The following is a 13,346-nucleotide window of genomic DNA, read 5'->3' as shown; positions in this document are numbered from 1 at the left end:
GGAATGAACATGATGCCAACACTGCACATGCGCTAGCTCGCGCATCGCGAGATTTCGGCGCTCCAGCTCTGTGACGTCAGCCAGCAAGGAGGAGATTCGGAGGACGCGGGGCGGTGCTGGGCTCCTTTCCGCTGGACTCATCTCCGGACACAGGACTCATATCAGGTTCATTTGCATATGGGTCAAAACTGTTTTTTAACACATTAAAAGCACAGAGAGCTGTGGGGACTGGGTATTGCAGATGTGCTAGCGGCCATCTAGCAGCCCATGTCCCCAGCTCTATGCACAAAATCATGGTGACAGGTTCCCTTTAAGGAAGTGAGATTATTGAGAATTTATGATTTCTGAGATAATCTAAATTCTTAAGTTAAAAAGAGCTGCCTGCAGACTCAGAGTGGGGCCCAAGAGAAGCCATTGCAGGTCTGCAGGCAGAATTCAGATCATCAGACTCTCACTAATTACAGCACACGCCCTGCGCCCTGGCCTGTAGTGTCCACCATCAGACAGGGGAGGGAAGAAACCCTGTGGCCCCCAACACATTGGGGGGCACACTGACACTCTAGTTCTGGGGTTTCTTTTCTTCCCTCCCCTGTCTGATGGTGGACACTACAGGCCAGGGCGTGTGCTGTAATTAGTGAGAGTCTGATCATCTGAAGTTAAAAAGAGATGCCAGCAGTGATAAGGAGGGCGCCCCTTCCTTCTTTTGGGGGGCACACTCTTATATGACAGACACAGACATAAATGTACTTTTACACTTGCGGCAGGACGGATGAATTAAAAGGTTCATATACTTATTTGTTTTTCCTCTGACTTTTCTATGCTCATGGCGGTGGGAGATCTAGGATGGGTGTTTGCGTGGGAGCTCTGGAAGGGGTGGTGGGAGGCCCGATAGATATGTGGGGGGGGGGGGGCCCATAATTTTTTTTTGCTATGGGGCCCATGCATTTCTAGCTACGCCCCTGCCGGGCGCCGCTCCGTTCTCCGGTTACAGGCTCCGGTAAAGTCATAGTTAGGCTCCACCCATTTGAGCCTGCCGCGGTCTCCTTCTCCTATACTGTAGCGCTGGCCAATCGCAGCGCTCAGCTCTTAGCCATGCTATGAGCTGAGCGCTGCGATTGGCCAGCGCTACAACATAGGAGAAAGACGCCGGCAGGCTCAAATGGGTGGAGTCTAACTATGACTTTACCGGAGCCTGTAACCGGAGAACGGAGCGGCGCCCGGGGATAATAGTAAGTGCAAGGGGATCCCTGGGCGCCGCTCTCCATGTATGTATATTCAGTTTACATACTTGATGCTGATGAAAGGTCCTCTTTAATATGATAAGAGGATCTCTATAATTATGAAGATGTTACTTGGCTTCTCTAAAACAAAAGCATTTTTGAGAATTAGAGGAAGGACATAAGTAAATAGCCTTGCAGCATATGTTGGCCTGTCATATACATATTGCTCTTATCTTCAGCATAGTTTATTGTACTTGTGAAATAATTGTTGAATTCTTTCTATTTTCAACAGCACTTGTAACAAAGCAGTGGATTCTGAAGACTTTCCCCGAGCTTCGCTCAACCGTGTGTTTTGCATGGTGAGATGGTCACTCTTAGTGTCTTCTATCATGATGTCAGTCTATTGACTCTTGTCTAGTCCTGTATGGAGACTTACTGGAAGTACTCCATAGTCTTTTCCCATGGAGCATTGCCAATAAGTCAGTAACTCTCCATACAGGAACGGTCTCTTTAAGGAGATCCAGCCTCCTGCCTGAGCTGCATTTAAAGGATAACTTTCATTTTTTATTTATTTGCTAGTTTATTAGAGCTAGGCAGGCATACCTGAGTTAGTTTGTCAATGATTGCCAAAAGATCTGTAATTACCTTATAATAACAGCTTTCATTAATGTCTCCTGTCCCTTTCCACTGCTCCCTTAAAAGACCGTTGCTATGGCTCATCTGTCTCCGGCTAGGAAGACAGAGGGGCGGTCCTTCACACTGTATGCCTGCATTAGGTTTCAGAGGAGGCGTGTCTCTCCGTAATCCAATCTGATTGGCTGGCAGGAAGCTGCTGGCTACAGCAAGTTTGTATGTGACCTGAGGGAATGCAGTTTTGGCCTCAGAAAACAGGCAGAGGATCCATCTTGAGAAGATCCTCATAATGTAGGATTCAAAACAGCCGTAACTAAGGGGAAAACTCAAGGAAAACAGTGGTAAGTGAAGAAACTAAAGATTTCCTTATGCATAATGCTGCTACAGCAGTAACATATGCTAAAATAGATTTTTTGATGAAAATATGACAGTTATCCTTTAAGGCATCGCAGCCAGCCAGATTCCTTCTCCATACTGATTAGGGGCAAGTACCCTGAAACAGCTGACTATGGATGAATATCTGGCTTGGCTATATCCCTTTGTCAAATCCCAAGGCTTGTTAAAAAAATCGGCTCATAGGAAGCCACTTCCACAAGGTGACGCTAGCAAAATGGTTCTCTTCCTTTGGAGATACCTCTTTGCTTACTTTTTCTGCTTGATCTGCATCTTCTTAGCTGTATCTGTTTTCTCACACATTGTGCTAAACTTCCATGTCCAGCCAAAGCCTCTGGGAAAATTAGCAACTGTTGCTCTATGGAGTTCACTGGTCTTCCAGCCAGTATCAGCTGCAGACATTGTCCATGCCTGCCTATCTGTCCTTCAGTTATAACTTATTTTATCTCAGCTCTCCATCGGGCATCATAACCTCACCTTGTGATCTAGGTCCTATTTTCTATTGTGTCAGAGAAAACGGATTCGTCCCCATTGACTTACCTTGTGTTTTAGGACGGATCCGTCTTGCTCCACACCGCATCGTGGACAGAAAAACTGTCGTTCTAAAGCGTTATTCTGTCCGCAATGGGAGTGCAACCAAACAGAACGGATTGCGTTTTGGAGCATCCCGTTTCGTTCAGTTCAATTTTGACCCCATTGACAATAAATGGGGACGAAACTGAAGCGTTTTCATCCTCTATTGAGATCCTAAGACGGATCTCAATAGCGGAATTGAAAAACGCTGATGTGAAAGTAGCCAAAGACATGACAGAGCTTGAGCAACCTCAAAGGCATGACTAAAGCAATAAATGGAATGGGAGGACTACAGTACCCAGAGTGATTATCAAAATTAGAGTTATCTATCTAATAGGATCTAACAACCATGTATAAATATATTAGGGGACATTAAAGAGATCTTTCCCGTCATCTGTTTATTCCCATTACTGTGACAAGGGGACATCCTCTACATCTAGAAGAAAGAAGGTGTCTACACAAACATAGAAGGGGATTCTTCACTGTAAGAGCAGTGAGACTATGGAACTCTCTGCCAGTTTAACCATTTATCATAGATCCAGGGAGTTATCCCGGCTTCTAGATTTGGAGTTGGGAAGGAATTTTCTTCCCCTAAGATACAGGAAACTGGCTTTTAATTCATGATGTGTTTGTTTTTTTGCCTTCCTCTGGATCAACATATGGATGGATATATGCTTTTTTCAGCCTTACAAATGATGTTACTATGTTATGTGGGGATACTAAACACCAAGGTTTTCCACCTTCACTTCCTTGGCATCTTTGTTCATAAACAGGTCCATGCTTAAAATAATTTTAAAGATTCAGAGACATCTGCTGAATTACCTTCTTCACTGGAGTCCACACTCTCTAGAACAATGTTTTAGATACTGTATGTGTAGTATTGTAATGTTTATATATTTTATATGTTTTTAGATTATTTTTCTACAAGCTTCATATTTTTATAGAGCAAGTAACTTTTCCCTCTTGATGAGTTATATGATCATTATAGCCAATCTAGTCTCATTCATGAACACTGAATAACACAATGTTGCCCATAATAAAATTCCAGACAAAGATGATCTTTGACCTCTGGACATTAATGTATATTTACTTTTCACAACTTCTTTATTTAGTTTCCTCGACATTCTAATCGAACATTCATCAAACTGATTTATACATCGGGATTACACATAAATATGTCATTATAGTGATTTCCATTTCCTCAGATGTATGTTCTATGAAAAGCAATTTTTGTGAGTTAAAGGGGCTTTCTGAGATTCTGAATTGATCAGGATAGGTCAGGGATGGGCAAACTGCGGCTCCTCAGCTGTTGTAAAACTACAAATCCCATCATGCCCTACTGTAGGCTGATAGCTGTAGGCAGACTGGGCATACTGGGAGTTGTAGTTTGGAGAGCTGTAGAGCCGCAGTTTGCCCATTCCTGGGAAGGTCATCAATATCAGATCGGCTGGGGTCTGACTCCTTGCACCCCACCAATTATCTGTTTCGAAGAGGCCTTTCCTAGGCCAGAGACGTCATGTTCATTGGTCACATGGCCTAGGTGCAGCTCAGTTTCATTCAAGTGAATGGGGTTGATCTGCAATTCCAAGCACAGCAGCTATCCAATGTAAGGTGCTTTGCTTAGTAACCTGCGAGAAAGCTGCAGTGCTCATAGAGCAGAGCTGTAGTAAGCGCCACAGCTTCCTCAAACAGCTGATTAATGGGGGTCCAGGGTGTTGGATGCCAGCCAATTTGATACTGATGACCTATTCTGAGGATAGGTCATCAATATTAGAATCTCGGGAAAATCCTTTAAGGTGCTTCAGCTGTAGAAAATCACCAGACCCTAGTGCAGTCAACTTGAATAGAAGATTATCTTTATCTTTATTAATTCAGTAGTCCTGAAATAACACATTTCAGGAATAACACCTTCTTCAGATTTATAGAACATCTTAAAATGTTTTTCTTTTTTAAGGTTTAACATTTTTATTACCAAATCTACTCCAACATGGAGTATGCAAACAATGAAAGAGAACATGAGGTTTGGTTAAGGTTCCTCTTGAAGTAAATTTTTATTTTTCCATAAGATGTAAAAGGTGAGCTTTGGTAAGGAGGGGGGAGCAAGATGCATGGATTTTGGCTCTTAGGTATAGATATCCTGAGAAGTTCCTTCCATCAAGGTTTTATCATATATAATGTAGTGTTTGGTCATGTCGGATTGTGGGGTCTTGACTTAGGGCTGTTTCACACGAGCGAGTCCATTGCGGGAATCGCGCTCCATGTGTTAGTGTGATCCTCCGCTGTGGACTTGCAGGACCGCACAACATTATCATGATTTATAATGCTATGTGTCTCTGCTTGACCTTATTTATACAGAATCATACTGACAGCTTTATGTCACTATGATTCTGTGGAAAAAAGGCCATGCAGAGACACATAGCATTATAAATCATGATAATGCCGTGCGGTCCTGCAAGTCCACAGCGGAGGATCACACTAACACACGGAGCGTGATTCCCGCAATAGACTCGCTCGTGTGAAACAGCCCTTAGGCTTGTTTCATATTTGCGTTAAACAGGTCCTGCAGGCTGTTCCGGCCGCCTCTCGGCATATTTACCGGGTTGCAGCTGTCTGCCAGTCCCCTTTATAGTGAATGGGGCCAGATAGAGCCTTGGTAGTGTCTGGTATTCACAGATCCGGCAGGCTGTTCCTGGCCGGAACAACCTAACTATCTGTTTTAAAGCAAATGTGAAACAAGCCTTAGTTGGCATTCCAGGTACCATGTGGTGTATTGAAAGTAAGTTTTCAGTTTAGAACATATTTTTAAGTGTTAAAGTATTAATAAAATATTTCCACAGGGTTAGGGTACATTCACATGACTGTATTTTTAGTTTGCGCTTCGGTCCGCATTTTTTTGTGGATCGCACGGGGACCCATTTATTTCTATGGGGCCGCAAAAATGCGGACAGCGCATGGATGTCATCTGTGTGCTTTCCACATTACTGAAGCCGAGCTACAAATTATAGAACATGTCCTATTCTTTCCGTTTTGCGATACAAATAGGCATTTTTTTCAATGGGGCAGGCAAAAAGTGTGGGGAGCACATGGACTGCATTCCTATTTTACGGATTCGAATTTGCGCACGTCTCAATGCACCCTGAAGAATTGCTTTTTATAGGACATATCTGATGGAATACCTTTATCTCTCTCAGTCCTATAGACTTTCAATGGAGTGGCAGCGCACATGCTCAATTACTGCTCCGTTCAAGCATCCCTTAACTGTCATTATGAGACCCCTTTCCAGTGTTTGGTGGGACCTGCAGCAATGGGACATTCAGTGTTGGAATGGCCCACTAGAGAGCCTGAGGATCCTCCAGTGGGCCCAGGCTCTGATACCATAGTGGGCCTAAAAGTCCAGGAAAAAAAACATTCGGAGCTGTCTTGCCACTAGGGTCTATTTCTTTGAATTAAAACCTATTAGACTTTATTGATGATATGGGGTTTAGGCAGAGAGAATACTTTCCTCTGGAGGGCCCACCGAACCCCCAGTCCGACCCTGCAGACATTCAGCACCTGTCATGTCAGTAGGTAATAAATTTGGTTTGTGGGACAACTCCATTCACTTTGGACACACTGTCCATGTCAGAAGAGCATACTAGTTTGTATGAATTTCTTGCCCAGGTTGACACATCGTGACCGTGTTACAGTGGATCTTCTATTGGCTTTTGGATCTGTTGAAACACAAACAATGCTAGAATATATTTCCACGCGATTGTGCATATTGCCTGACAGTAAGACCATAGATGCTCCATGATAAAAGTGGCTAAACAACGCTGTTTTAACAATAGCAGGACATTTTTAGAAAATTATATTTTCCTGTTGACCTGATCTTCAGGGGAAGGGAGGGAGATGGGTGTTTTTACAAGCTTAAGTAATCTTTCAAAGTTACTTCCTCCTGTTACTTTATTCATGTAGAGATTGCAGGAATCCAGAGAAGGACAGTATTCAACCCAACTGAGCTCACTGGAACCCAGAGGGAAGGAACCATGTCATCCTTCATTCATCCTGTCAAGTGGACCATGCTGACAGCTGCAGTATTATCTCCTGTCCCTGCTACTGCTGCATGTGTTTCCCTTCTTCCTGATTTGCTCAGTTTCATGCCAGCAACTTTCTAACTTTTCCAGCAGCACACGATCACTCTAGCATGGAAGCAGAAGGAGATAGAACAACGGCTGCTGCCATAGTTTTACATTTGTCTGCTTTTACATTATGGAACAGCCTTTAAAGGTTGTGTTGAAGCTCTATCATGGGGTTTTAAAAAAAGGAAATTGAAGGTGACACGTACTGTTTTGGTGATTCTGCTTGCACTTAAAGGATAACTGTCATATTTTTTTTATTGGCTAGTTTATTAGAGCTAGGCATGTATACCTGAGTTAGTCTGTCAATGATTGCCAAAAGATCTGTAATTTCCTTAAAATAACCGCTTTCATTAATGTCTCCTGTCCCTTTCCATTGCTCCCTTAAAAGACCGTTGCTATGGCTCATCTGTCTCCGGCTAGGAAGACAGAGGGGCGGTCCTTCATGCTGCATGCCTGCATTAGACTTCAGAGTAAGGAGGCGTGTCTCTCAGTAATCCAATCTGATTGGCTGGCAGGAAGCTGCTTGCTACAGCAAGTGTGTATGTAGTTTTGGCCTCAGAGAACTGGCAGAGGCGCCATCTTGAGAAGATCCTCATAATGTAGGATTCAAAACAGTTATAAATGTGATATTCTTGGCAAATACATTTTGTACAAAATCATTTGTGCCTGTCCGCCAATGACAAGGCGATCTCTTTAAGACAGGAAGCTACACTAAATACCACCTACTCTGGTGCCATACTGGCCTCCATTAAATTCAGGGAATGTAGGTTCCATGTGCATGCTGTGCAAACACTATATTATACCTCTTTTGGTGCCACAATGGCCTCCATTAAATTCAGGGAATGCAGGCTGCACATGCATGCTGAGCCCACTCTGTATTTTACCTCTCCTGGTGATGACTAACCTCCATTTCTTTCTTTTCTGTCTGCTTTGGAGGTGTGGCTGATTCCATTGGCCTAACTAACCTGTCTGTCCCACAGGCTGATTTTAATTAGTGCAAGTATAAAGCTCCAGCCTGCTCTCCCTGCATTAATTGGAGGTCATATGGCCCCAGGAGAAGTAAAATACAGACTTATAGAGCAGGAGCAACTGAGCAGATTCACACACAGTTGTATGGAAAATTAGTCAGCAACACGTAGAATTTATTCATTTAAATTTGCTCTTTCTGAGCTCAATAGCCAAGTAAACGTGTGAAGATGTGAAGATGTAGTGGAAATTATAAAGTGAACTTGCAAACAATGTCCATTAGTTGAAAATGAAAATCATATGATATGTAACCATGGATCTAAACCAGGGACGTAGGTGGACATTTAGGGCAAGGGTATGGTAATGTGTAAGAAATATATCATGGAGAATTAAAACCATTTTATGTATAATTTTTAAGTACAATGATGTATATTTACTCGAACATTATATGTTATACTGTTTGTTTCTGATTAAAAGAGAGAAAAAAAGAGACTAATCATAATGTATTTCACTAACCATTGCAAACTGTGCATAAAAACTTAAACCACTATGCACCTATTGGAAGTGGCTCCCTGGTGAGATGGTTCTCTTCTTCGGGAGATACCTCTTTGCATATTTGTTTCCCATGGACCATTACCAGTAAGTCTCCATACAGGACTGGTCTCTGTAAGGAGATTCAGCACCCTGCCTAAGCCGCCTAAACTTGAACCATGTGAGACAAGGATTGGGCATGTTATTTAGAATATGCCAATAACTTTTTTGTGTTGCTACTACAGGGTCTATATTGGAAAAACTGCCAAAAGTAAATGTTATTTTTTTATTGCTAAGATTCACTTGGGAGGAGACAACCGATTTCTGGAGATTTGCTGATGATATTTAACATTCATCCAGTAGTCTCATTGTCGCAATCTATAGTTGGGTGTAATGTTTCTGGTGTTTCCAAGCCTCCATAGATTTATACGCAGCCGATAAAAACAGGAGATTTTTCACAAGTGTCCATAATAAACATTTCATTTGTCCATGTTTTTAATTGTCTTAATTGTTTCTCAATAACTTATGGAGAAGACGGGTGAGGAAGCCATTATCTCATAATCTCTGTGAGACAGGTGATATACATACTTGTCATAGGGGTCTTGCAAGGTATTATTTGGTCCAGATATCAAGTTGTGTTTGTCCATAATTTTTTTGTCTAAATGATCAAAAAGAAACAAAAAAGGTACCTAAGTACCCGGATTGTATCGTCTTTAGTTAATAATAAGGAACTTTCATGCTGCATAAAGACTTATAGGGGTCCAACAAGTAATAAGAAAACTCTTACAGGGAAAGAACCTGCTGTATAAGGCTACTTTCACAGTAGCGTTTCTATTTTCCGGTATTGAGATCTGTCATAGGGTCTCAATACCGGGGAAAAAACGCTTCTGTTTTGTCCCAATTCATTGTCAATGGGGACAAAACGGAACTGAACAGAACAGAAGGCTCCAAAATGCATTCCGTTCCGTTCTCATACCGGAAAGCAAACCGCAGCATGCTGCAGTTTTCTTTCCGTCCTGGGATGCGGAGCAAGACGGATATGTCATGACACACAATGCAAGTCAATGGGCACGGATCCGTTTTCTCTGACACATTCTGACACAATAGAAAACTGATCTGTCCCCTATTGACTTTCAATGGAGTTCATGACGGATCCGTCTTGGCAATGTTACAGATAATACAACCGGATCTGTTCATAACATATGCAGATAGTTGTATTATCAGTAACGGAAGCATTTATGCTAAACCCTGGTGGATCCTGCAAAAACGCTGGTGTGAAAGTAGCCTAAGACATGGTTAAAAGATATAGAGGACAGTGTTAATGGTTAACATATTTGGGGAGTTATTACAAATAAAGGGGTTTTTCAGGACTTTGATATTGATGACCAGTTCTCAGGATAGGTCATTAATATCCAATTGGTGGGGGTTTGACTCCCAGCCCCCAATCAGCTGTTTAAAGAGACTACGGTGCTCTGGTGAGCGCTACAGCCTCTTCCTAGTCCTGTGCCGCCCCGTTCTTTGATTACATAGCCTATTCAAGTGAATGGCACTGAGCTGCAATACCAAGCACAGCCATTATCCAGTGGATGACGCTTTGCTTGGTAAGCTGTGAGGAGCCGCAGTGCTCACCGGAGTATTGCAGCCTCCTTAAACAGCTGATCGGCGGGGGTACCGGGAGTCAGACTCTTGCTGATCTGTTATTAATGACCTATCCTGGGGATGGACCATCAATATCAAAATCCTGGAAAACCCCCTTAATGACCAGCTTTAAAAACATACTAATTATTCATAGACTTGTATTAAATTTGGCATTTTGTATGATATATTTTATATATAGTCTGCATATTCTATTTATTGTTATCGAAGTGATAATTACAGAGAACTGAAATTCAGTTTTACTCGTCCTGTGTAGGTGATTCGAAAAGGATGGTTGACCATAAGCAACATCAGCCTTATGAAAGGAGGCTCCAAGGACTACTGGTTTATTCTCACAGCTGAAAGTCTCTCTTGGTATAAAGATGATGAGGTGAGTAGTATGAGACGTGTATATGTGTCGATAATTTGCTTTTGTGGTTTTAGGATATGCTCCTTTTCCACCATGACCACCACAAGCAGGAGTGGGTTCAGGACAAATAGTTTTTTCCCCCAAATTTATATTGCTTGGCAAATGGATATAACATTCCCTATGTACTGTACTTCTCTCTTCCCCACCCTTTTGTCTATTAGAAAATATATATATATATAATGCTAATGATGTCAGCATATCTAAGAGTTATATAACAATAATAATATAAAAAGTTATATAACTATAAATATAACTACAGCATTAAAGAAGTTTCCCCATGTATAAAATGACACAAATGTCTGGAGATGGTGGTTTCAACGAGAGTTGGCTTCTCATTGAGCCAGGCAGCTGGTACCCTGCTGTGTACTGATGAGGGGAAAGAACCCTGAAACGGTGCTGCCTATAGATGATAATGAAAATGAGATGAAAATATGTCTCTATACCTTGCTCGGTTTTTTCAGTGAGTGCCAGTACACCCCCTGAGGTTGTGAATGAAATGAGGTTTTAATTGAATCTTCTATAGCGTTGGTAATCAAGAATCTCTCCTAAATATGTAATTTATTTATATATATATATATATATATATATATATATATATATATATATTGTATTTTTTGCCCTATAAGACGCACCTGCCCATAAGACTCACCTAGGTTTTAGAGGTGGAAAATAATAAGAAAAAAAATTCATCAGACCTCAGCTCAGACCCCCAATGTTAGTAAGCCCCCCAATCAGACCTCAGATCAGACCTCCGTGTGAATCACCCCCAATCAGACCTCAGATCAGACTTCCATGTGAATGACCCCCATGCTCAGGTAAAAAAAAAAAAATCAACTTACCTCTCCTGCTTCTTCCTGCCATGCGCTGTGCTGTGATCTGACCCACACAGCGTGCCAACAACCCCATGCTGTGCGCAGTCACAGCACAGCGAGCGGTCGAGGACCAGGAAGCGGTGAGTACAGAGCCTGGGAAGCTCTGCATTCACCTCTTCCTGGTTCTCCATAATGGAAGCACTCATTAGTATTCATCCCATAAGACGCACTGTCGTTTCCCCCCACTTTGGGGGGAACAAAAATTGCATATTATGGGGCAAAAATACAATATAATTATTTGTGTTTTGATCTGTTTTGAGACATATGCACTATATGTTACTGCTCAGTTATATGTGTAACACATTTCATTGTGTTTATACAGCCCGAAGTAGTTTTAGGTGATTTTTATTAGTATTAAAAATGCACTTTTGGGGCAAGCCAAGCCATTCCGTGTGTGATAAAAGCTGCCTTGGACAGTATTTATTTGTAGCACGGCTCATTGTTTCTTCAACTCTGATTGAAAGCTAAACACTAACAAAATTCAATTAGTGTTTCTGGCCAAATTGGATATATGAAGAATTCTTTCTTAATTCCTTAAGGCCACACGGATTACCCTTGAACATTTTCTGCTCTATGTTTTCTGTTAATAAAAAAAGAAAAAAGAAAACGTCTACATTTATCTGGAATGCATTTACATGATGTCGTGAGTTTTCCAGTTGGAATTTGAAAATGAGACCATCTGGTGTGTGGCGTTGTTACCCTCTGCAAACAGAGGGCCCCCAACGAGCCATGAAAATAAAGGCTCTGTTATCCTTTAGCTGTCACTCATAACCCTCACCACTGGAATGAAGCCAATTAAGGAGGCCCTCTGCCGGCTTCAGTTTACATTCAAGCGTTAACCTATGTTGCGCCAGAAAACACATGGTATGAATTTTAGAACTTCATTTCAGCAACAAATTTTTATATATTTTTTTTAAACCTGATGCAAGACACCTTGTAAATCATCTAAGGAAAAACAGGTTCACGCCTTACTACAACTTTGTTTGAATTATTTTTCTTCATTCAGTTCATTATAATCAGATATTAAAGAGGTTTTCTGAGATTTTAATATTGATTCAGGAAAGGACCGGTGGGGTGTATGACATCCAGGTCCCCTGCTGATCAGTTGCTTGAGGAGGCCATGATGCTCACAGCACCGTCCATTGGATAGCGGATGTGTCTGATATTGCATCTCAACCCCATTAACTAGGCTATGTGACCGAAGAATGTGCCATTACTGGCCTAGGAAAGGGCCTCCGAGAGCCGCAGTCTCTTCAAACACGTGGGGGTCAGACCCTTACCGATATGGTCTTGATGACCTATCCTGAGGATAGGCTATTAATATCAGAATCTTGGATTAACCCTTTAATTTATGCAGTCATTATGACTTGATATTGACTAGTAGTTGAGTGTGATCTAAGGACCAGGCTAGATTACTACAAAGCCATACAAGCGTTTTGTACCTCTAACCATACAATATGACCTTTGCGCAGTTTCACTGAAGCCTTGAACTATTCCTGATTCCAGCTTTAGTGGTGTTGCACCATTGACACTGACTGTTTAAATGTGGCATGGTGTCAATGAAAATATTGCATTACTACTTCTACTACTTTGGCTTCTATGGAAGCTGGACTTTTGCAGACTGGTATTGTGCCACAGGATGGGTAAAGTCAACTTACTTTGCCATGATGGCCTTGGTTTTCACACCATTGGGGGTGCACTGCCATCTGTCCTGGCCATAGGTGTGATAAGAGCAAACTCCATTGGTGCAGAGTACACTCAATTTTGGGATTTCTCACCAAAAATGTAAATCTTATTGTTTTTTGCACCACTAGATTTGTTTACTGGACCTCTAAACCATGCATTGACCAGTAGACATGGGTTGTATGGCGTTTATCCATGTATTGATGCAGCAATTCCTATCATATTTGCTACTAATTCTAGATTTCTAACTGTTTATAAATGATATGAATATAGCACGTGCAGCAGCGCCCTT

At 41.8% G+C, this 13,346-nt stretch overlaps 1 protein-coding gene across 1 annotated transcript in view; it reads left to right on the top strand.

Annotated features, from left to right (window-relative positions):
• DNM3 (dynamin 3) overlaps positions 1–13,346 on the top strand; it is a 377,707-nt gene that overhangs the window by 114,867 nt on the left and 249,494 nt on the right. The window contains 1 exon segment of the mRNA XM_040407594.1: positions 10,347–10,460. Within this exon segment, the coding sequence (XP_040263528.1) occupies positions 10,347–10,460 (114 nt within the window).

This window comes from Bufo bufo, chromosome 9, assembly GCF_905171765.1.
Source record: "Bufo bufo chromosome 9, aBufBuf1.1, whole genome shotgun sequence".
In the NCBI taxonomy this organism is placed as follows: domain Eukaryota; kingdom Metazoa; phylum Chordata; class Amphibia; order Anura; family Bufonidae; genus Bufo; species Bufo bufo.
This window is presented reverse-complemented; position numbering and strand designations above follow the sequence as displayed.